This window comes from Azolla caroliniana, unplaced genomic scaffold, assembly GCF_043228905.1.
Source record: "Azolla caroliniana isolate FFs.n. ecotype wild unplaced genomic scaffold, voAzoCaro1.0.p SCAF_1, whole genome shotgun sequence".
Taxonomy (NCBI): Eukaryota; Viridiplantae; Streptophyta; class Polypodiopsida; order Salviniales; family Salviniaceae; genus Azolla; species Azolla caroliniana.
Window position 1 is genome coordinate 8,658,064 of NW_028230436.1, and position 24,892 is coordinate 8,682,955.

At 37.6% G+C, this 24,892-nt stretch overlaps 3 protein-coding genes and 1 long non-coding RNA gene across 6 annotated transcripts; all 4 read left to right on the top strand.

Moving 5' to 3' along the window:
• The first annotated feature begins 401 nt into the window (after window positions 1-401).
• On the top strand, window positions 402-9,537 carry LOC147868833 (uncharacterized). Its single transcript, XM_087323882.1, has 5 exons — window positions 402-486; window positions 729-3,116; window positions 5,552-6,486; window positions 7,748-7,888; window positions 9,276-9,537. The coding sequence occupies exons 2-5, from the start codon at window positions 1,290-1,292 to the stop codon at window positions 9,439-9,441; spliced, it is 3,069 nt and encodes a 1,022-aa protein (XP_087180008.1). The 5' UTR covers window positions 402-486; window positions 729-1,289; the 3' UTR covers window positions 9,442-9,537.
• On the top strand, window positions 3,123-5,442 carry LOC147868834 (uncharacterized). The gene is made up of 2 exons (XR_015530156.1): window positions 3,123-3,924; window positions 4,021-5,442. It is a non-coding gene; the product is annotated as an uncharacterized LOC147868834 (long non-coding RNA).
• Window positions 9,538-13,870: 4,333 nt separating the features above from the next.
• On the top strand, window positions 13,871-19,383 carry LOC147868835 (putative auxin efflux carrier component 1b). Of its 2 annotated transcripts, none has more exons than XM_087323893.1 (6): window positions 13,871-15,316; window positions 15,639-16,080; window positions 17,122-17,207; window positions 17,280-17,437; window positions 18,433-18,509; window positions 18,614-19,383. In XM_087323893.1, exons 1-6 carry the CDS (start codon window positions 13,948-13,950, stop codon window positions 18,678-18,680), a joined length of 2,199 nt encoding a protein of 732 aa, XP_087180019.1. In that variant the 5' UTR covers window positions 13,871-13,947; the 3' UTR covers window positions 18,681-19,383. The 2 variants fall into 2 exon arrangements, with proteins under 2 accessions (XP_087180019.1, XP_087180024.1); XM_087323898.1 differs by having other exon boundaries at window positions 15,642-16,080.
• A 2,562-nt stretch (window positions 19,384-21,945) lies between these two features.
• On the top strand, window positions 21,946-24,816 carry LOC147868836 (uncharacterized). Of its 2 annotated transcripts, XM_087323907.1 has the most exons (2): window positions 21,946-22,044; window positions 22,477-24,816. In XM_087323907.1, the coding sequence occupies exon 2, from the start codon at window positions 22,660-22,662 to the stop codon at window positions 24,337-24,339; it is 1,680 nt and encodes a 559-aa protein (XP_087180033.1). In that variant the 5' UTR covers window positions 21,946-22,044; window positions 22,477-22,659; the 3' UTR covers window positions 24,340-24,816. The 2 variants fall into 2 exon arrangements, with proteins under 2 accessions (XP_087180033.1, XP_087180028.1); XM_087323902.1 differs by lacking the exon at window positions 21,946-22,044 and having other exon boundaries at window positions 22,184-24,816.
• The last annotated feature ends 76 nt before the right edge of the window (window positions 24,817-24,892 follow it).

Sequence of the window (24,892 nt, forward strand, 5' to 3'; positions counted from 1 at the left end):
TCGTGGAGCAACGAGGCTAGAGATACGTATGTATATACATAGATCCACGAGGCTAGAGATAAGTATATACATACATACATACATACATACATATTGATATATGTATACACTATGTATATATGTAAATTTGTAATAATGTATGTATGTATGTATGCTCGAGGAAGCGTGAAGAGTAATGAAACCCCCAGAGAGAGAGAGAGAGAGAGAGAGAGAGAGAGAGAGAGAGAGAGAGAGATGTGAGTGAGAAAGTATATTTCTTTTTACTCCCATTATTTTCCTTCTTTTTCCTTTATTTCCCTTTTTGTTCCTTCTCTCTCTCTCTCTCTCTGTGTTTCTGTGTGTCTGTGTCTCTTTACTTTTTTCTTTTTTTGCCACTTTCGTGTATCATTATTAGTATGTATGTATGTCGTCATGAGCAACAAAGTAGAGCTCTCTGAGTTTTCTTCCTCGTTCTTTTCGCCATCGCTGCTTCTAGATCGACTGTCGGTAAGTACACACACCCACCCACACACACCCACCCACACACACACACACACACACACACACACACACACACACACACACACACACACACACACACAGAGGAATTAAAGAACAAACAAACGAACAAAACACAGTTTCCTTTTCTTCCGTAATCAACAGAGCTTTTTTGAACCCCCCCCCCCCCCCCCCCTTCTTCTTCTTCTTCTATAATAACACCGTTCCGTTCTCCATCTTCGATTCAACAGTAAGAATCTTGGTGTGATATTCGGGTTCTACTTCAGATGCTGTATCCGTCAACATCTCCAACAGATTTCTTTGTATACAAATCCTGGTACAGATTTAGCTGTTTCTCAATTCCAGTTTCAGTTGGACTTCCTCTCATGTCTGATGAAGAAAGTGGTTAAAGCTCGTGGTGTACAGATTTAGCCTTATCCCTATCTATTTTTGAATGCATTCAGTTCCGATTAATAAAGTGGTTAAATCTCTTCGAGAAAAATCTAGAGGTAGCAATAATGAAGTAAAATTATTGAACCTCAGGACAAGTGGGAAGCATTAGGGTTGAAAGTTTAAAGTTTGCAACAACAAGAAGAAAGTGTTAGCTTTGCAGTGGCTGAAATCTTTGTGCAACTTACAAGGATTAGAGTTAACATCAATGAAGTGTTTTTCTTACAGTTTGGTACAAGTGCCGAGGATTAAATAAAGTTGGAATAGAGTTTTTGTTTAACAGTGATTGAATTCTCAGTACCAGTGTCTAATACCAGAGATTAGGGTTTCGTTTTTCTTCTAAAAGAAATATAGTAAATACAATGTGTATTTTATGCGTGGCATCGAGATGGTCACGCCGCATCATCACATTACTACCATGGCTAGTGATCCCGTTGATTATACTGTGGGCCCTATCACAACTATTACCACCTAGCTTTCGGTTTGAGATTACCTCACCAAGATTAGCTTGCCTTGCAGTGCTTCTAGTGAGCTTATGTTGGTATGAATTAGTAATGCCGAAGGTTTCATCTTGGAGAGACCGAAGAAGAGCTCTCTTGAGAGAAAGAAAGAGAATCGAAGCACAAGAAGTGGCAAAATGGAGGAAAGAAGCCATTCGCAGATGTCGGAATTGTTATATGCCTTATAAGGATCAGAAGACCCCTGGCAGTGGCCGATTTATGTGTACTTTTTGTGGTCATGTCTCGAAAAGACCTGTACTGGATGTACCTGATGGAAGCACACAACAAATGGGTGGGAACATGTTTTCAATGGCTGGATTTAATATGGGAGTTGTGAATAATGGTGGTGGAATTTCGGCTTCAAGAAGCTCAAGGATTTGGAATGGTAGAGTGTCACAAGATAGATCTAGAGGTTGGATTGAAGGGGTCAATTGGAGTATGAATAGTAACACATGGTTTGGGGGTCCTTGGCCAAGTAATTCCTTCTACTCAGGGACAACATCCGGTTGGACTGGTGCAGGGGCTTTTATCAGTATGGGTATTTTTGGACGAGAAAGATGCTCTGCAGGTGAATCATACTTTGGAATCTTTTGGTTCCTATTCAAAGTTATATCCCAATTGTCTTTTTTTTTGGTTTGTACATTTGGGAAGCTATGGAAGATGGGCTATGATGGAGATGATGATATCGATGAGGGTCATCAGTCTTACCATAACAGGGGATATGCTATTCCTTCTCCTGAAAGAAAATGGGAGAAAGCTCGTCGTAAGGCGGAAGAGAAAAGATTAGCTAGAATTGAGAAAGAACAAATGGAGGCCGAGGAAAGGAAGCAAAGAGAAGAAGTAGCTAGATTGGTGGAAGAGAGAAGGAGGCAACGGGATGAGAAGCTTGAAGTAGAGAAAGAAAGTGAAAGAGAAGCAGCTGCAGAAAGGGAGAGGGAAATGAGGCGTGAGAGAGAGGCAGAGAGGCGAAAGCAAGAGAAAGCCAAGGAAAAAGAGAAAGTAACGACGAAGGAAAAAGTGAAGGATCAAGAATTGGAAGAATCGAGAAAAAGAAAAGTTAAGGAAAATGAGAAGAAGACTGATGTAGACAGGAATGAAATTGAGGATTCTGTCAAACCTTTGAAACCAGCTAAGGTGGAATTGTGTAGCAAAGGAATTGAGAGTGGAACAAAAGCTTATCTTTTGAGTAAATCAGCTTGCACAAAGAACCTAAAAAATAGTACATTTACAGAGTCGAAGAATGTAGTATCTTCTACTAAGAGCACACCCTCTTTCTGGAGAAGAACCTTTTCATCGAGAAGCTCAAATAATGGGGGAAAAGCATCAAAGGCAGTAATATCTAGTACATCTTCATCTCTCACAACATCAAATTCATGCTTGACTTTGACTGGAAAATCTGAGGGTTCTAGTTCAGCATGGAATAAAATGCATTGGACAAACGTTTGGGGCAAGGCAACGAAAAATGTTGCAGATGATGTTCCCAACAATCCAAATAATAGTTGTGAGAATCTAAATTATGCTCCTAAGAAGATGAATGAAGGATCCAAGAATGTAGGTAATGGTTCTCAGAAGTTAAATGATGGTTCCAAGAAGTTTGTGATGGTTGAAAATACAGAGAAGATTGCTGATCCAGACAAGAGTGGAGGTGCCAAAGATCTCATTGATGGAACCATTGTATCAACTTCCATGGTAGAGATAAGCATCTATTATGATGAGTTTAATGCTTAAACTTTTGTTTCAAACTTAAAAGTTCTAATTTTATGTGATTTTCCACCTTAATTTTAAAAGTTAAAGTTAAACGATCCACCTCACGTGATTTTCCTGAAACATCAAAATCTTGTATGGCCTCTATTTGTGCATCAGAGATTTCAGTTCCGTCTTATCTGCATTATAATTGAAAGAAATCACTGTCTATCCCTGAACGAACTGGTATAAGACAAAAACGTCTTGAGAGTGAAAGAATCAAGTCAAGATTCATGTTTATTGTGGATAAATAAACATGCATAATCAATTGATTGTAAATGTATGATCAATGTGCGATAAAGTTTCTTGCATTTTGATCATATATTATGAAGACCATGCTGAATGTTAGAGAATTGGAAGTGATGGGGGCATTGACATCTGATTATAGTGGCATTTTGTTAATGATCAGTTCAGTGTACCGTGTCAAATAGGCAAACCATTCCTATGCAATGTACATTAGCCAGCATGCTAGAGAAAAAATGAATAGGTTCCTGCTCTCTTTTTTGTTTTACCCTTGTCATTGGAGATTTTAAAGTAATTCCAAAGTTCTAGAATATTAACCCTGATCATTGTCTGATTTCCATAAGGAGTGAGATTATTATAGCACACTTACATATAGTGCCAAGATTCTAAATGTTGTAATCCCTGTGTGGTTCCTGCAAAATGACTCAGTGGGCTCTAGTTATAGATGCTCGCTTATGAAGTGTCATGTTTACATTGACCAGCTCACACTTGCCAGTCGCATTTACTGCTAGTACCCATCCCTCCCTATGTCTTGAGACATAACAAGAAAGTTACGTATGGTTGAGTGGAGTGGCTCACTTTCGTGGTACACAAGTAGCTTTAATAGGGATGTAGGGTTCCTTGTAAGTCTGAGATAAAGAACAATATGCTAAATGTAGCCACATTATGAACATACTGGATTATTTTGTAAGTTTGTGGCTGTGTACCTTTAAAATGTAAAGAAAGAAACCAAGGAGAGAATATGAAGCAGGAGTATTCCTCATGTACTAATTTTCTGAAAAAAAGTTAATGATGCACAAGTAATTAAGAAGGTAATCAATTAAAAGAGGCACTAAAAAGAGAATTAATGAAACGGGCTTTTGGAACTTCTAAAGGGCATAAAACTCCAACTTACCTAAATGTCATTGGAGAATGCTTCCTCAAGTTTGGGCTCATTGAGACTTCATTTCACATCCAAGAAGCTGAATTGCTCCTGAACATGGAACAAGGAAGTTGACATCTTGTTGGCGCCAAGGTGGGTGCCCTTTTCAGTGTTTCCTTATTGATGATAAATAGAAGAGAATAATATAAGATAGAGCCCAAAGCTAACAAATACACCAACAGTTTACAACAATATTCAGCAAGTAAAATCCTACATATGTAGCTTCCAAGGTACTCTCGCTGAAAATTTTAGAAAAAGATAGAATCAGCTGCGAGACTGAAGGGTGTCAGCAGTCTAAATTGAATTCCATGTTCTACATAAAGTAAGAGGCTTGTTGGAATAAGGCAAGTCTTGGTCATGCCACAAATCAAAACCAAAACAGAAAATAAGTTTTTGTCAAGATCTTTAATGAGCTCTACCAAAGGTATCTGTGAATTTACCATGCTCACTAACTTATAATCTCAGCAGGGTATAGAAAGAAATATAAATTAACATCTTTTAAGAGGCCAAAATGGCCTATGTCATTGACCATGGTGTTATCTCAACAGTCATAAGGACCTTAATTTCTAAATTTTTACAAGGCCCTTATTACTCGCTGACTGACCTGTTGTCCAAATATTTGCCCCCCACATTTCGTCCCAGATTTGCTTCATGTCTTTGCTTTAAAATGCTAATTGCCATTTTTAATGAGAGAAGTGCTTGATCTACATTTGTACTTCAGGCCGAAGAGTTTCAATCTTTATGTTCTTTTCTTGTTCTTCGATCTTATGGATAATGTACATGTTTCTTGTCCTACTATGTATATTGGTGCATGGGTTCTTGCCCGCACATCTGTTACGCAATTAGTGATTGTCTTATACTTCTTTGAATATAATTGATTTTGCTCAAACTTTTATTTTCATGTTTAGCATCCACATAGGGTGAGATACATAATCCTCAATGTATGGGAGACAACATGCATCACCCTCCCATGCTTCTTGAGAGAAGAAAGAACAAAATATATATTAACATCTTTTATGAGGCCAAAATGGCCTATAAGACCAAACAAGATATTACATCTTAAAGTGTTGTCTTGTCTTTGAGAATAACAAACCAAAATAAATGTTACCAAGTAAATAAAGTAAATAAGATAAAAGGAGACTAAAGAATCTTGTTGAGAGAGAGAGAGAGAGAGAGAGAGAGAGAGAGAGAGAGAGAGAGAGCTTGAGATTTGCAGAGTAATGTCTCACAACAACCAATAGCACCTCCATCAAATCTTTCTGATTCATGGGATAATCTCTTCTCTGGGCCCATGTGCTTACCACCTGTGGAACTGCCCGTTGGTTCAGCATATCAAGAAATAATGAAATCTAGGATGGGATCCAACATCCATCAAGTTTCTTATGCTCCCTCATCATTACTATCTGCACAATCATATTTCGGAGATACTGCAGGATCACCTTGTACATATTCTAATTTGACTAATTCTGCTATATCATCTTCTCTTCCTCCAAGTGTCTCAAGTTCAATTAATATGTTTGATTTTTCTGGGGAGGAAATTCAGGATTCTCTTGATAACATTAGCTCAAATGTTGAACTGAACCCTCTCTCGGCCTTGAATCTTGCTAGCACATTGAACCCACCATTGCAATACTCTTTCAATAGAAACAAAGATGATCTTATGCACATGTTGAAACCGTGGGATGCATCTACATTCTTAGGTGAGAGCACAAATGGTGATTCAAATGATCCCAGATGGAATCATTGGAATGCACCTGTACCCCAGCGACAAGAAGTAAACTTTTTACAGACATCACAATGGGATCCATCATTTCAGAATAGAAATAACCAGATGCAATCGTTCTCGCCAAATTTAACGGAATCAGGTTTCAACGTGGTTCCACCACCTTCATCTAGTTTTTTCTCATGTTCACAAAATGACAACATAAATCCTTCCTACAGTGAATCCTCTTGTGCTCCAATGTTTGGTAACAAAAATTGGTCGAACATGTCAGCATCAAATTCAATGATGCATGCTTGGGAAGATGCAGATATGAACCAAATTATCCCTGCAGAATTTGTGGATTGTATTACATATTCAGTCATGCAAGATCCAGTAATTACTGCAGATGGTCATTCATATGAGCGGTCTGCAATTGAAGCATGGCTCAAGTAAGAGATTTGTTTGTTGTTTTCTGAACCTTTTTTTGAGAAAGTATCTTTGCTATATGTTTTGTTTTTACCATAAATGTTTTTGCCTTACGGGGTTAATAAGAAAATATCTAATCTTGAATATAAAGGATTCCATTACAAACTGAACATATACGAAAAATGTTTAATGGAATTCACAAAAAGTGAGAATGCTAAACATAAATAAGGTGGTTGGTGGTTTATTGTTAGGTCTCATGGGCCATTGTGACCTCTTATAAATCATAGTCACTCCCTGTCTAAGTTTTTTGCATTTCAGAAGTAGTTTTCTCTCATACGCAGAAGTGACCTCTCGTTGACATTAACGTAACTTTCTTTATTTCAGATAAAAAAATTATAATTCCAATAAACAGGGGAGTATCTAGTCTGCAATTGAGTTTTGGAGTTCTTCTGATTTTTGGAAACACCAGTACACCAAATAATAATCATAATTCATAAAGTGAAATACAGGCTTGCTTTACTACTAATATATACTAACAGTCAGCTTCTTTATATTTGTCAAGCTACAACACATTTATCACACAACCCTTCCAAAGTACTCCCCACGTTTTTTCAGATTCCAAGTCATCTTCTAGATGCATACACTTTTGAATCCTATTATTGATCTTAATCATGTCAGAGAATATTTTTTGCATGTCCCTTCCTATGCAATTAGCGTGAGCTAATCTGCTTCCCATCAAAACAGGTTTAACATATTAGATAAATAGCTTTAAGGTTGTCAGTTGTCATTGTCATACAAAATTAGGCACTAACACTATTAACCCTGAAGGGAGAATTTGGAGTTTCCAATTTGAAGTCATCTCTTAGAGATGTGTCATACACTTTTGAATCCTATTATTGATTTGAATGATTTTGGACAATCTTTTGTGCATGATCCTTTCTATACAATTAAATTAACATGAGTTAGACTGGTAACTCTAAGGTTGGCACTTATTCTATTATCCCTGAAGGGAAAATTCTGAGTGTCTATACATTAGAAATAGGTATCTTTTGTCGTGTGTAAGCTTCTACTGCATGGATACAATAGAAGTGAATAAATCAGAATTAATTTTACCGGAGGTGATACATAATTGGGCATGTGCACTAGGTAGATTGGGTATGTGATATGCTAATTATGAGTTCGAGATGCTTTAGTGCTGTTTGTTTGCAATTATGTTTTATTGGAATTTGGACATGTTTCTGAGTAGTCTCATATTAATAAAAACCGACATATTTATGCTGGCAGATTACATGATACCAGTCCTAAGACAGGTGAAATTTTACCACCCCCGCCTGGAGGTGATGGGACTGGTGTTGATAAAACATTGCGGCCAAATCATATTCTTCGAGGCCAGATTATTGAATTCATGGAACATTTAGCGCGAGGGTAAGGACTTTTAAAATACTTTATTTACACTGTTTTCTTCATATGGTTAATTAATATATACATTTTAAGAAGAAAAGGTATAATTGAAGCTGTAGGGAGATGTATAATGGTTTTTCATCCCTAGATTTCTAGTTGAAATATATCAAAAGGGCATAGTTCTTTGACCAGCAGTCCCTTCTCTTTGATACCTTGGAAGAGAGATTTCTTCATTATTCTGTCTTGCAATTTCTGACTGACTGATAGAACCTGGCATATTGTATTTCCAATGGTTCTGGTGGCTCCTTGAAGTGGCCCTTCAATGTCTGTTAATTGTGTACTCTTCCTGAGATAAACTTGCTGACTATGCTTTTTCTAGTTTGCGTCCTGCAGTCATAGTAATAGTTGCAGCTTTCAGGCCAGGGAATGATTCTGATGGATTAGAGTAAATAGAATATTATGCTGACTCTAATGAGGAGAAAGCACAAAGATGTGGTGATCACTTATGTAAATCTGCATTGGATGATTATCAGGTGATCATACTCAAATACCTGCAATGAAGTGCCTCCACATTATCCATCAGGAGCCAGACATAAGCATATCTATACACAGATAATAGTTTGCAGATCATGACAATTGAATTTTCCAACTATCATATACTTGATGAGACAATCTGTCATACTATTCAATTGATCATTTTCTAGTTAGTATTTGTTGATAGCTTGAGCGATCTTTGCCTTTTGTACTTCAGACCTTTGAAGATGTTAAAATAACCATGTTTTTCTGTCCCAGAAACATAAAAGCATCATATTTCTTAAATATTCTTGTAAAGTTTTCTGTATCTGGAATATCTGGGCTTTCCTATCAGGTGTATATCTGTGACAATGCTCGTATCTGCTGCCCAAAGTACTTGTAGATATTTTCTGCTGAGATGACTTACGACAAATACCTGACATAGGATACAAATTCCATGCATACGGACAGTGGCCGTACATTTATGAATATGACTGCAAGGGTTTCTGTCAGTCCTATCCGTGTATATATTAAGGAGGAATTTGCACATCAGTAAAAGCTACACACATTTGACTAGTAGATTACATTAGCAGTTAAGATATCATAATCAATCAAGCATGAATATGTTGTGGACTGTTGCCAATGACTACTTTTTTGCTTTCTTTCAGATGAAGTCTGTCTGACTTGTATTCCAAGGCATTATCCATTTTTTAGTTGCACCTCTTTTAAAACCATATTCAATGCATCATTTCCCTGGTGTGATGCATGCACCTTGCTGCAGTGGCTGTGTTGTATTTTTGGATGCTTTTTAACTTCCTATCTTTCTGCTGTATAATAACAGCATCAAGAAAAAAAAGAGAAATGAAAGAGATGTTGGAAATAATGTTTTGTTATGCAGGATTGGATCACATGGATTTAGAATGAATTCTGGTTGGAAGGGCAGTACTTCTGATGTAAATAGCTCTTTATGGTCAGAAACTGAAGGAGATAAACCGCACATGAGAGGCTTTTATCCAATGCCAGGGTCAGAATGTGTTTGGTCTTATGGTGAGAGAGGAATCTGAATGGCCTTTCCTTTGTACATCTCTATTTGACTTGTGTTCATCAGTTTCTTACGGGATGAACTTAAGCCTAATGAAAATCTTGTTTAATTTTCGTCACATCTAGAATCCAGCATTGTGTGTATGTGTCTCTCTAAATTGCATGCTCAGCGTGTAAGGTAAATATGTGTCATCCTCAGATTTCCACCAAGAAGGCTGAGCACATGTGCGTGCATTATTTCATTTCGAGAGTTTTTACTACAGAATAGCAACCCCCTTTCTAAGGAAGGAGGCACATACAAGATGATATGTTGATTTGGTCCCATAGGTCGAAATTGGCTTCATCATGGAGTATGAAATACACTCACTCTCTCGTAATTATCTTACCCTAGTGGTAAGTCATTTGCACTACTAGCGCTATATCTTGGGTTCGAAACCCAAATTTCTAACCTCTCTATTACAGTATATATATCTCTTATTTCACAAGATGCCACTGTGGCACTCACTCTCGTAATTAGCTTACCCTAATGGTAAGTCATTTGCACTACTAGCGCTATATCTTGGGTTCGAAACCCAATTTTCTCACCTCTCTATTACACTATATATATCTCTTCTTTCACTAGATGCCACTGTGGCACTCACTCTCTCTCTCTCTCTCTCGTAATTAGCTTACCCTAGTGGTAAGTCATTTGCACTTATGATACTAGTGCTATATCTTGGGTTCGAAACCCAAATTTCTCACCTCTCTATTACACTATATATCTCTTATTTCACTAGATGCCATTGTGGAATGTAGGGGTTGAACCCATGACCACCTGGTCTCCAATGGGCAACCTTACCAACTGAGCTATCCATCTGCTCTCTCTCTCTCTCTCAAGCACGCTTGTGAGGATGATAACAACGTACAAGATATCTATCTTTGACCCGTCACCAATGACACAAGGAATGTTCTTTGTTGGTTTATATCATCATAGAACAAAACCCATAGAAGATCCAATTAGCGAAAAATTAGGAAACATGTTTGGTTTTTCACTTTAGCCCTTGTTTTTAATTTTTGTTTTACTATTTTAAATTTGCCCACGCACATGGATAGGGATAGTGTTTTGTAATGAATGTTGCAATGGGTAATGGTTGCCCTTAGTCGACATCAATATTCATTGTCATCATCTCTCGCACTCTCTCTTGCCTCAATGTAGTCCCATAAATTGTTTTTGGACTTTGGTAGATGTGAATGATCTCTCGCACATTTGTATGCTGAAGTGTTTTAAACAAATAGGGACATTTTTTGTCTCGGGAATGTAGACACGAAACACATTTTCAACATATTGTTGGTGAAAAGGATCATGAGAGAAGTCATCTTTTATTTCCAAATAAAATATTTGCATAAGTGTCATATAGGCATATTGTTTAGTCTTGCATGAAGTATCGTTCCATGGATGTATCAAATAGAACTAATATGCTTCTTGACAAGATATGCTATAATGAAGTTCAAAAATATTTGTAGATAAATTGAATCACATCTTACAAGAGTTTCAAAAAGGGAATGTTTGTGACATGGCCTCCCTTTCTCTTTCTATAGGGAAATGGAATTATTCAACATAATAGCTACACATGCACAATTGTAATAAATGACTTGTGTTGTAGATTGTAACTAGACTATGAATAGTACATAATGTCTCTATATAAAGTTCATTGGTTGCATTTCTGTTCAATATAAAAGGCGTAATGAAAATGCCACAAAAATAGTCACAATACTATATTGCTAATCACAAATATAGATTCCCATGAAAACATCAAGCAATCACTTCTCATTACATATTGTTTCTTTAACAATTTACAACTCTTCTACCGGTTTTTTGTTTGATTCTTGTTTATGAATAAAAACATATGTACATCATATGTGTACAAATTTACATATTCCTCTTTCAACCACCTCATCCAACACACTCAAAACCACATCATGGAATTGTTTGACCCACCGATGATATATTTGTTATCTTATTCTATCCCCCTATTATCCGCTTCTTCCCATCTCATGCTTCGTTCATGTATCTTAATAGTTGCACTTACTATTTTCCATACCCTACTACTCCCTTATAAAGAACACTTAACAGTTCTCATGAGTATATCCTTTGACACTGACAATGAAAGTGACAATCATATTTTCCCAAAAATATATTCTCCCAAATAATTTGAACTCAAAATTTAGATCACCCAATATAAATAAACTCCTTAGCAACACAACTTAGACAATGCTAGATCTCAAGCTGATTGAAGGCACAAACACTTGTGAGGAATATGCATAAGTACAAATTGGCCACGTTTCTCATGTTAGAGATTCACTATTGGAATATGTGAGCAAACAAGATAATCTCTTGCTTCTATTGATTCCAATGAAATCTCATGTGTTCCCTACACATGTTTCCAAGGACCCAAGATAAACTCTGTGAAATAGTTGAACATCTTAGTGATCCTTATTAATCTGATCTGTTAATACAATGTGAGCAATATTCAAGTAGCTTTAATCATCTCCTAACCCGGCTACATTATCCCTTTTGCAGATTGCAAGAAGGAACCCAAAGAAATGGGTGGGTTTGATCTTAATTTGCAACGTAAAGAAATTTATATCACTCATAAAGCAAGTAAAACTCATGATTTTATAACGAGACTTATCTATTTCTTGAAATAACAAGTGTAAAATATGAGCTGCTCAAAAGGGTAATCCATTCATAAATGAAATGAAAATGATAAGAAATCCATAAAACCATTTAGCTATATAGAAATATAATGTGAAAACAAAAGATAAAATGTTCTTCACTTGGTTATGATTTAATCTATGTATACAATAACTTTAAACTTTTTTTGCCAACTCTGGTTTTTTTGAGGAGATATGGATGTTGGTGGCATGCTTCTCAGTCTGGCACATTTGGACCAGACGATGTATGTTTGTTTTCCAGCAACGAAATCTCCCAAGCGGTGAAGTGTTGCTAAACATTTGGTTCAAGCTTGTATCTTGGTTGCGGGGACAATACAACTCAATTGAAGGGAACTCGGATGAAGCAGAAAGGGCTTGGTCAAAGTTTTTGCTGAAATGGGGTCATTCTCCTATGATGGTAAATTCAGCGTCAAGGCCTAAATGGAACTACCAAGCTCCGAGATGGTTGTTTCCGTCATTGACTTCCATTAGTGGACAGAAGATGTAAATATGTGGTTACCATGTAAAAAGAGTTAGCGGGATACTTTTGTTGTAAATAGCAGGGTGGGGATTATGCTTAGTTTTGTGTGGAGTAGTGTGAGTTTTGTTGATTATGGCTGAACTTTGATGTAGTTCGTTTGCTAACTAATGGGAAGTAGTGTATTTTTTGGAAACAAAAAACTTTAAACTTTTTCCTTTATCATTACTTAAATTATTATTGATGCCTTAAGCTAGGCAAAGTCATATGGTATTAATTTTAAGACAATAGAGAATATGTTTAGTTAGCTAAATTTCCCAAATCTCAAAAGTAATTTAATTAATGTACGTATTATAATGTTTCCTCAAAATACATGTACTTTGATTTACTTTAGAGCATACAAATAGATTATAGTCATTTAATATATGTGAATCCCTTCATATCTAGGGTTCTAAGTTCTAACGGTTTAAACACTATTAAATACTCTAAAAAATCAGCTTCTATCAATCTTAATTTTAGTTTATGCATGCAATGGTTCATTATAAAACTATTATTATTATATACAAACATATTTCTAAAGAGAATGTTCTTTTGATAAATCTAACCTACAATCCCATTTTAATTAGGAACCCATTCCAATGGCAATATAAACCCTCTTCCTTAAAGTATCCACCGAGGATAATACCATGACCATAATCCTCCAACGAAAACACTTTAGCTCTAAAGGGCAGACACAAACACCATCCCATCCATGCCAAGCACATTGTAGCACTGCGGTATATGATCTTTCTAATTCTCCACACCCTCATAACCTTCTTCTACCACATAAACTTGTCAATAAATTTGTCTCTATCTGCCTATATAGATAGACACATCTACGAATTAGGCCAAGAATCTAAAACACTACAAAGAAAACAAAAACATATTGTACTAGATTCAAAATATCATCTCAAAGTAAGGTAGTTGATGGAAGAAGATAAGGTACCTTTTTTGTTGAAGTATGCAACATCAAACGAGATGATGTTGGGCCCGATCCCACCCAACAATTTTAGGTCATATGAGCGGAGCGGACGAAAAGAAGGCTCTATTTGTGTAGAGCCAAACCCACGAAGACAAAAGTGATAGTGGAAGTTAGTTTGGGTCTACTAGAATGATTGTATCAACAAATTGCTGGTTAAAAAGCAAATGAGTTCCTATGAGAATATAAAAAGCAATATGAACACTTGTTATATAAGAAGCCTTACATTGTACTTAAATCACATATCTTTTGCATTCACTCCTACCACCATTACCATAATTATTAGCTAATAGTCCTTAAATTATAAGCTAATAGTCCTCAAATTATCAATAGCACTTAATGATCACCGCGGCCGACTTCTATGAAGTCATCTCTGCCATGGTACCGCTCTACGTAGCGATGCTCCTCGGGTATGCTTCGGTCCGCTGGTGGAGCATATTCAGCGCGGTTCAATGCTCGGGGATCAACCGATTCGTGGCCGTGTTCGCCATTCCCGTGCTAAGCTTCACATTCATATCCCAGAACGATCCATACAAGATGGACGGCCGGTTCATACTGGCTGATTCCGCTTCGAAACTCGTGGTTCTGGTCTGCCTAGGCATTTGGACGACCCTTCGAAGTAGTGGCGGTAGTAGCGGTGGCGACAACAAGAACAACAGTAGTTTCGATTGGACGATCACGCTGTTCTCGGTGTCGACCCTACCCAACACCCTAGTGATGGGGATACCCCTCTTGCAGGCCATGTATGGTGAGCTCTATGGTGAGCTCATGGTCCAAGTAGTGGTGCTCCAGAGCATAATCTGGTACACCCTTCTATTGTTCATGTTCGAGTTCCGGGCGGCGCGGCTAGTGCTCATGGAGCAACGCGTGACCGAAGAATTCTACGTGACCGATTTCTACGTGCCGTCCTCGCCGGGGAGGCGGTCGGCCTCGGTGATGAACATGGATCTCTATGGAGGAGGGACGGGGGCCGGTGGGGCCTACTTGATCATGTCTCCTCGGAGATCCTCGGCAGCGGCGGCTAGCTACTACAATATGCAGGACATAGGTAAGCATGGCGGACGGTACAGCACGAATTCGCCGCGCCGATCTTCGGTCACGAGCACGGCCACACCCATAAGCATGGTATTGCCGCCACCGGGCCTCGAGCTCGAGCTTCTAGACCTCGGTATTGGTACTAGTAGTAGTACCCTTGGATTTACAAGCACCTTCACTGAGCCCGCCGCCCGGATGTCGTCGGCCTCCGCCTCGTCCGCATATATTCTCCGGAGTGCAAGTGCCGGTTTCCATAACTGTAGTGGTAATGACGATACGAGGAATCGTTCCTCTGTAGATCATAAGGCCGGAGAGGTGGCCCATCCCAATATGTTCAATGTCATTGCTGACCAGATCACTTCTAGTCCTGATGCCACCAATGTATTTGATAAGCACAAGAAGTCCAATGTATTTGTCCAACAGACAACAGCTCCTTATCATTATAGTGGTAGCCCTAATAATAAGTATGAAGGTAATGTAGTAGCAGGTATGAATTCATGTTACAATGCTACTAGTAGCAGTAGTGCGTTATTCGGTAGGAGAAGAGACATGGATTTGCCTCTAGATGTGGATGCACAGCTATATTTAGATGCCCCTGCTATCATTCCTTCTTCTTCTTCTACTTCTTCTTCTAATTTTGGTCGACAGCAGCTGCACCATACGATCCATACAGGTATGGATTCCTCAAATCCACCCTCTTTCTCCCTTCCATCTCAATTCTATCTCGTCTCATCTGCAGCACAATTTCGTAGTATAATTTTGAGCTGAATCTTATGACTGGAATAAGAAGCTGATTCAGAAAAAACCACCACTTTTAGATCAAATGTTGGTTTAACTAAATTAAAGGAAAAAAAATTTAACTATAAAAGCATGTGCATTTTTTTAAAAATTGGTTCACCTATTTGAGCTTTGATTATCATCACCATTTATTTATTTTTACTTGAGCGCCATATGATAATAATCCTTAAAAAATATCATCAACATGGTCTGCATAGCAGCAACAAATTATGTGCAGTACAAAATCCCAGCGAGCCCAACGCTCGCACCGATCAATGTGAGACGAGATTTTAGTTTCAGGAGCAAGAAGCAGCAATTATTGATTGATTCACAAGAAACAGGTACTAATCATAACATGGACAGATCAAAAAACAAAATGGATGGGGAGCTACACTCGATCGCTGGCATTGAAGACGTCAATCGAGATAATTCGCCGTCGAAAGTTACACAAACGATGACGAATACTGGCGAGTTGCAACTACACGATTCTGCGAATAATAATGAGCATGGTGATCACAAAGAGTTACCATTGAAGCCAATGCTACCTTCTTCCACAATCATGCTCAAGCTCATCCTCAAGATGGTATTCCACAAGCTCATTAGAAACCCCAACACTTATGCGAGCCTAATTGGTGTGGCTTGGTCTCTCATTGCATTCAGGTGACATCCATCCTTATGTGTTCCCCATGATTAATCTTCATGAATAACAGTTATTAGGTCAAATCTTAGCTACTTCTTTATGCACCACTATCATTGGTAGTACCCATAATATTGAAAGGATATCATGTTAGAGGCATTTATTTTGCATCATTCAACTGGCAGCCACCTACTAGTGAATATGTTGGACCCAATTTGCTTTCTCATATTCTTTCCTTTGTCATCTAAAGTGTCTAATAAGATTCAATACCTCCACTATATGATCTTAGTATTGATAATACAAAAATTAACTTGGCATTACGAGCAAAATTCCATCGCTAATAATGATTGGGATTCCAATGGAGTGGCGTTGTCATAAAACACAACAACGTATCATTGTTGATAGCTTCAAAACATCCATTAATAAATATGAGCTCATGTGTCTCTACTCCATTAATCCACATGATAAATGTCCTATATTCTTCTAATGATGAGTGATATAATTTATATTCTTACAATGTCCCTCCATATTTGTATAAATCATGTTTTAGTGGTAGGTGCTAGATTTCCCTAGGTACAAAGACACGCCACATGTATTTTAAGGTGCAGATTCTTTGTATACGTGTTCTAGGAGTCCCATGTTAAATCAACTAAGGAGTGTCAAGATCGTTAGTTTGAAAATTAGTTTCATAGGCAATGCATGCCATAAACCAACCCTAGTTGTTAATACTTTTGTGTAGTTATAGCATCAAAACACCTACAAGTGCATGATATAAAATCATGTCCACGTCTCAAGACATATCACTACATCTTCACATTGAACAAAGGTGATCATGAATTATCAATAATGCCCCCCATTATTTTTGCCAAGGTAGATATTTATAGTTCGGTTTTCTTGACTTAAACTATATCCTCCTTTGCTACTTTAAGTGGCCATTCAATTTATCAACACTTTCTAGTCTATGATATAGTATCACTATTTTTTTAGGCACCCCCAAATTCATCATGCTAGCAAAGACGCTTCGTTTTAATATATGACATCAAAAAAATAATTTTATTTCATAGGTATGGAATAACAATGCCTAAGATAATCTCGGAGTCCCTCAAGATATTATCACAAGCGGGCCTTGGAATGGCAATGTTTAGTTTAGGTATATATGTAGATTTTATCACATTTCCTATTGCTTACATTCCTAGTCTAAGATATATTTTGTTGATGACAGGCTTATTCATGGCTTTACAGCCTAAGATAATTGCATGTGGCACATCCTTGGCAATATTTGCAATGGTTGTAAGATTTCTTATAGGACCTACGATCATGGCAACAACATCAATTGTAGTTGGGTTGAGAGGGGTTCATCTACATGCTGCCATTGTTCAAGTATGTCTTATCAACCACACTAACAAAGCACCCTTGTTTCTCTGTCCCTTTGCTTTGTTGTAACTTGTTGCCTTTCTTTGACCCCTCCCAACTTTTAAGAATAAATTGCATGTTAGGAATAATAGCTATTGTAAAAATAGACAAGATTACATATGACATAAAAATCTTAACTAATTAGTGTACAATTTGCTTAGAAACCTCACATGGAGTGATTCAGCGTAATATGAGAAAAGCCATGTAGACTAGCTTTTAAATCCCACGTGAATAGTGTGTATCCTCATGAAACCACTTTCTTTTCTAAGATGGATTTTTTTTTTCCAAAAAAACACTACTTCCCATTAGTTAGCAAAAGAAGTACATCAAAGATCAGCCATAATCAAAACAGCATAATCCCCAATATACAATTACAATATACAATTACACTTCTAAGATATATTATTACAATATACAATTACAATTGTTGAAACTATGAAATGATATAAATCTGTTAGTATGAAGAGGGTTTAGTCATTGCATATCATTATCATGTGTAAATCTTTTTCTAGAGTCTAATATTTCTTCCATTCACAAAAAAAAATTCATTCTTCCCATTCATGAGCAACACACAAAGTTGTTAAATATTTTTCTTTTTAATTCACCTTCAATGTATCTATCGAGCTTATCTCCTAAGGGACAACTAACAACAAAGCTATTACCAACTTCCAAGGCACATGAGAATCAATTATATGCGAGAATACAAAAAAACAACACCAATCCATGTTGCATATCACAATTGTCTTTCATGTTTTGCATGTTTTGATAATGTTATGAAATAATATTGGTAACTTTTAAGTACACTTAGTGACAATAAAACAAACTAAAAAAGACAAAAGGGAATTTGGGGAGCCTTTTGAAGCAGATTAGTACATTATGAACATTTTCCACTTTTTCACATGTGGACCAGTTTGTGAATATAATCTTTGCAAAGATTAATGTAGTGTGTTTTAAAATTTCAGGCCGCACTTCCCCAAGGGATTGTTCCATTCGTATTTTCACGAGAGTATGACTTGCATCCTGATATTTTAAGCACAGCGTATGTGCTCCCCTCATCTACAAAATGTCAATTGTTTCTACGTCATCTCAAGTTTATTTACTTGTTCCTAACTAAATATGCATTTTTGTATTTTGGTAAGACAGGGTGATATTTGGCATGCTTGTTGCACTCCCGACCACTCTTTTATATTACATTCTTTTAGGGATATGATCTTTTTAGCATTATGCTACTAGCATATGAAAAACAAATCAATACATATAAGAAAAACAAGGTTCAAGACACATTTTCAAACACATGTTTCACCTCAAAGTGAGACTATTTTGAAGCTATATTCAAGTAGCCAATAGACTCACTCCACTTAAGTCTTTCGTGGGAACTTGCACCATCCCATAGCGTAATGGAATGATGCAAGTGTCAAGGACCAATGGTTGTTCCTCCAAAAGAGTACATCCATGAGTCAATCAAATGTTAATTTTTTGTTTGTGACTTATTTACAAATTATTGTCATTTGCAAAGAATATTGAGGTTACCAATCAAGAGACAACGATGATGATGAGATAGAGCGAGAGATGATGATGATATATTAACATCCAGAATGGGGCAGTATGAAGCATGGGACAAACAATTACATATTGCAAAAGCACTCTCCCCCATGTTTTCACTAAGATTGTTCCTGAATTTCACTATGCGGACCTAATTTCTTTAACTCATGTCAACAAGTGATAAACATGTTTAATGTCGTTGACGATGGTTTCGTCTTGGTTACAAGTTAATTAAAGCAATTCTTTAGTTTCTAGAACATTGAGGCAACATAAATCACTTTTCTACTTTTATTCTTAGTATTCAGAAAGTGTTATTTTCAAAGTGTATGAACATCTTTGCACCACTATAATGACAACTCTCATTCTCTTAATCATTGGTGTTTGAATGTGAGCTTAGCCATCAATCAACTACCCTTAGTAATTTTCACAATATCGTGTGTATCATTTGTATATGTTTCTTATGGTTGTTGAGATCGACATATGCCATGTTTTGCTCTATGATTATAATTGTGCAGTGTTAAGAAAACATACGATCTAAAGTATTTGAATACCACATGCATTAGTGTCAAAATATAGGGATGGTGTTTGTGTTTTCTTGTGTGTGTGTGTGTGTGTGTCGGGGGGGGGGGGGGGGGTTAAAAACCTATTTAACAAATAAGTCGATGTTAACATCATAATTAATCACCTTTAATGCACATAAGCTCATCAATTTTGTTTTATCATAACATATGCATGCCTATCATGTTCAACTTGTCTTAATACCTAAATAGTCACTCTCTTTTTAAAGTTCACACAATTAGCAACCATTGACAAGATTCTTGTGTTGTAGGATACAATTTCTTTACCAAGATGTACATGTTCCAATCCCCATCATGAGGCACGATGGATTAGAATGTATGTTTGTTATTGATTATTTATGAGTTCCGAACATCCACATGGCTATTGCCATTGCCTTTTAAGGGGTAATATTATCATTTTCATTCCTTCTCTTGTAGAAAAACACCAATGACGATCTTATAAAGCCATTCCTCTAGGAACAAACTCTTAATATGCATGGCCTCAAATAAAAATATGGACTTTAATTTGTCAACATCGTGCTTAGATATGTAAAGTCTCACATCTAAATTTGTATACTTCTCATATTGTATGTTGGCACACAGTTATTTATAGATTTAGTGTACTATGCATGCCACGTATTTATATACTGCATATTTCCCAAGCTATTCAATGTCCATCATCTAGTCAAGTATGCTTGTAGACCCCCCATGTACATTGCATCAACCTATACAATGATTCATCTAATTTGTGACACGCACACAAAAGAAACAATAAAATAATGAATATGTAGTTGTGTGAATGTCTTCATATGGTTCAAAAAATATTATGGGCGTGCCTCACAAATTTTGCCCATGCCATAGCATCATATCTTCATGTTCATTGCCAAAATTTATACGATGCGCCATCTTTTAACGCTTCAAGCAATAAAAAAATGCCAATTTATAAAGCCTAAACTTCATAGCAAAAGAAAGATACTTGTAAGGATCATGGATTTAGGAAACACCTCAATGTTATGAGATGGTTTATTCACAACATATTGAGGTAAAAAGAACTCTATGATGTGAGATTGAATTGTGGTTCAAATGTGCTTCAGAAACATCATGCACATCAACTTTTGTTAAAAATGACATAACTCATAAATGTTAGTGGTCATCAACTCACATTCACAATGTACTTGGACTACCATCTAAACAATGGAAACATGACAACCACATTCACTTAAGAAAAGATGCCAATGTGATAAAGATTTGAAGATATTGGGAGAAAATCCAATAGAAAAGATGGCAAAGCATTGTGACAATTACATTGCAATTGCATTTGCTTACAGATATAGCTCAATGACTTAATGTGAGTAAGATGTCCAAGATTGTGTGTTGTATGACAAAGTTGGAGGTCCTTGAAAGACAACACACTTTAATCGACGACCAATAGATATGTTTCGTCAACATTTGTCATACTTCCCTCTTTCAATTTCCTTACAATACAATCTTCTTGCACTGGTTCCAAAGGGATGGAATGCTCTTGAAAGACCAACAATACTTCTAATTTGTCATAATTCAATATAGATATTCTTTTCTACCCACATTTCAAGACCACTAATGTCACCTTATGTTGTTCCCTAGTTTTTTCCTCTCCACATAGGACACCATCTCTAACATGCAAGGAAATGCTATCAATAACCTATGTCATACATCCCTTTTCTCTTTTCTATCTAAATTGGTTTCCTTATCGCTATGATCTCCAATTCCCACTAAACAAAGACCACGAATGCTAAAACTAAGATGTTTTCGCCAGTCTATTTCAACCACCATCAGTCATTGTCCACTACTCCCCTCTTCCACCAAATTATTTTGCACGTGGTGATTCACAATCATGACGTTTGAGTACACATATCATATATGTTTGTCTAGATATGGCCTCTATCGCAACTAGTTCAAATACGATGAGGCGCAATACCCATGGCACAATACATGTGACTTCATGCTTAGCCACACACATTTTTGCTAGTAAATCAAAGATCTGGCCTCTCTTCTTTTTACGTCTTTCATCACTTCTTGTCATACATTAGCAAACAAGAGAGGACATGAGGGGATTCGGGGATCTAATCAAACATAAGGGGTACTAGAGAGGTTTTTGTGAGCGGGTTTTTTCTTATAAGTTATGTGACTTTGGAGTAGTCTCTCCTAGAGGGGAGGGGGTTTCCATGACCTGAGGTGATTGATATAAAAAAATAAAAATAAAAAAGGCATGAAGGGGAATTTGGACTTAAAGTTGAAGGAAGGGGCTATTTTTGTAGTTATGTGAAACTAAGGGTCTAATTTTGCAATCCTTTTGAGAATTGGGAGGGAGATGGGCATGGCAGTTCCTCCGAAGATGTAAGAGACTGAAGAGAAGAAGAAGAAGAAGAACATGGGGTCTCCACAAAACTCTGCGCGGTTCGCTGAACGTGCGATGCATCGCCTCGAACATGACAGGTATGATCTTTTTAATCTTGAGAGAGACACGACAGAGAGAGACAGACAGACAGAGAAGGAGAGTAGAGAGTGCCCTAATCGTGCAAAAATACAGAGTACCTGTTTTTATTCTCTGCCCCTTTCTCTCTCTATCTACCTCTCAGGCCTTTTGGTTCCTCGTTTCTTCTTGATTTCTTCCTATTTCCTATGCCTGCTTACCCTTGACATTTTGAATCCTGTGTTATCTTTCTATACATCAATCCCCTTTATACTTTTTTGATCACATACTAGATTATATGTAGAACTCTTAAAATCCATTTGCCATTTGTTGCTCAACCCAAATGTGCATACATATATACAATGGAGGGGAAATTAGAAGCACTTGTCCAGAAGCCTCTTCTCCTCATAGAGATTGTGAGGAAGGCCGCCGAAGAGACCGAGTTTTTCAAACAGGATTGTGTTGAGATAACCCAGAAGATTGAGACCCTTGCTGAGCTCTTACAGAACTTTTCACGCCTCTTCCAGACAAACAATGCGTCCAGTTTATATGAACGCCCTGCCCAACGCATCCTCACAGAAGTATCTATCACTCTTGAGAAAGCTCTTGTTATTTTGAAAAAATGCAAGAAGACTGAAATGATCAAGAGAATGGTCAATATCATGGCATCTGCAGATATGGGTAGAGTTAATAGTGCAATGGACTGTGCTATTGGTGATGTATCTTGGCTACTGAGGATGTTTGCTAATAGCCAAGGTGGAAAGAGGGGAGGGATGGAAGGTTTGCCACCAATTGCAAGTACTGATCCTATGCTTGCATGGGTATGGGGCCAAATAGCTCTTGTTCATATGGGTAGTCCGACAGAGAAGGAAGAAGGAGCAAGCTATTTGGCATCTATTGCATCTGATAAGGATCGGAACCGTGTGCTTGTGATTGAGGAAGGGGGGATCCCGCCATTGCTTAAGTTGCTTAAGCATGGGATTACCATCGGGGGTCGACTTGCTGCCCTTGATGCCCTCGGAGCATTAGGATCCAATAATGAATCAATGCAGCAAATCTATGAACAAGGAGCAATTCCTATATTCGCTCGAATCCTTCAAGATGGACCAACGAGAGTACAAGCAAAGGTAGCTTGGGCAATAGCTAAAATGGCCTCTCAAGCTCCTGATGCAACTGCATTCTCGACTGAGACTATCATCAAGCCCCTGGTTTCCCTCCTAGCCTTAGAGGCAATGGACACGGAGGCTCATAAGCTGAGTCGAGGCAATGCCATGTATTCTTCTGCAAGGATCAACACAATATTGAGAAGCTCCTCAGTTGTGGAGGAGAAAGTCGGGTGGAACCAGATGATGATGAGCACGGGTTCTGACACTGGAAAGCTCGATGATCAATGGGACACTAAGTCAACTCATTCTGATATCTTCATAGATAAGAAATATCATGGGCTTTCAAGGAATCTCAGCCTAAGTACCTCAACACAAGATCTTACTTCCCAACATCCTCGCCATACTCGAGGTTTTAGTGACTCATACGACTTCCATGGGTTATCAAGACGAGAGCGCCAAAAAAAAGGATGGGAGAATGAAGACCCTGAGATCAAGAAAGAGCTCAAGATTCAAGTTACTTCGGCTTTGTGGAAACTGGCAGAGAACAATGTAAAAAATTGCAGGAAGATTGTTGAAACCAAGGCCCTTATTTGTTTTGCTAAGTTAATGGGAAAGGAGACTGATGAAGCCCTGAGGAAATCCGTGATGGCCGTAATGGAGATCACGGCGGCGGCTGAGAGAGATGTGGAATTCAGGCGGTTTGCCTTCAAGAAAAACTCCTTGTCTTCAAAAGCCATCATAGATCAGCTACTTAGGCTTATACAAAGTGGGCCAGCAGATGTGCAAGTTCCATGCTTGAAAGCTATCGGATCCTTGTCACGAATTTTTCCGGACAAGGAAACAAAGGTAATTCATCCTCTGGTACACCAGTTAGGAAATGCAGACCCTGAAGTGGCTGCCGAAGCTGCTCGTGCTCTTGAAAAATTTGCACATACCAGTAATTTTTTGCATCTAGAGCATTCCAAGGCCATTGTGGATGCAAACGCAGTCCCTCTCCTTGTTCAACTCGTCGGCTCAGATCATGACAAAGATATCCAAGTGCCGGCCCTGATTCTACTATCCTATCTAGCAATGCATGTGGGGGATACTGATGTTTTTCGTGAGTGTTTTATACTTAAAACACTCAAGAATCTTGCTCGCACCAACGTAGCTCAAATACAATCAGTCCATGATGTGCTTTCTAATGCAATACAACAACTTGAGCTCTATTAAGGAGCATCGAATTGATTGACTGCATCATACTCTTTGATATGGACATGTTAATTTACTCCAATAGTTGTAATAGGAGATGTCCAAGCATTTTGTTAGATTATAAGATTTCAGATGCCACATAAATATGTTTATGTTTGCATTTATAGTATATTAATTCACAATGATGGTCGGTGCTTAACTGGAGCACCAGTGTTGTGAAGGATGCTAATCTGCGTCTATCTTGTGAAGCTAGTCAGTATTCTTCCATTGTATGGATTGTATACGGAACAAGATTCCAATTTCTTAAAGCAACAAACCCATGATCACTAGGACAAGTTTCAGTGAGAGAACTCTTCTTATCTATTATCTTTACCTAAAAAAGAAATCTGTCTCCTAAGTTAATGGATAAAAAGCTGTCCATTTCAAGTCATTTGTTGAGTGCTCATCCAATCTAAGCACATCTTATTGTATCATGTTGAATAATGTATATTGTTCTATAGTTTAAAAAAGAAATCTATGCCCTAAGTTAAAGGATAAAAAGATGTCCATTTCAAGTCATTTTGTAGTGCTCCTC

Coding starts and splice junctions, on each gene's coding strand:
- LOC147868833 (XM_087323882.1), top strand. CDS start 1,290: ATGTGTATTTTATGCGTGGCATCGAGATGGTCACGCCGCATCATCACA. Junction 3,117..5,551: donor CCATTGTATCAACTTCCATG/GTAGAGATAAGC, acceptor TGAGATTTGCAG/AGTAATGTCTCACAACAACC. Junction 6,487..7,747: donor GCAATTGAAGCATGGCTCAA/GTAAGAGATTTG, acceptor TTATGCTGGCAG/ATTACATGATACCAGTCCTA.
- LOC147868836 (XM_087323902.1), top strand. CDS start 22,384: ATGGAGGGGAAATTAGAAGCACTTGTCCAGAAGCCTCTTCTCCTCATA.
- LOC147868835 (XM_087323893.1), top strand. CDS start 13,948: ATGATCACCGCGGCCGACTTCTATGAAGTCATCTCTGCCATGGTACCG. Junction 15,317..15,638: donor GCACCATACGATCCATACAG/GTATGGATTCCT, acceptor TGGTCTGCATAG/CAGCAACAAATTATGTGCAG. Junction 17,438..18,432: donor TACATGCTGCCATTGTTCAA/GTATGTCTTATC, acceptor TTAAAATTTCAG/GCCGCACTTCCCCAAGGGAT.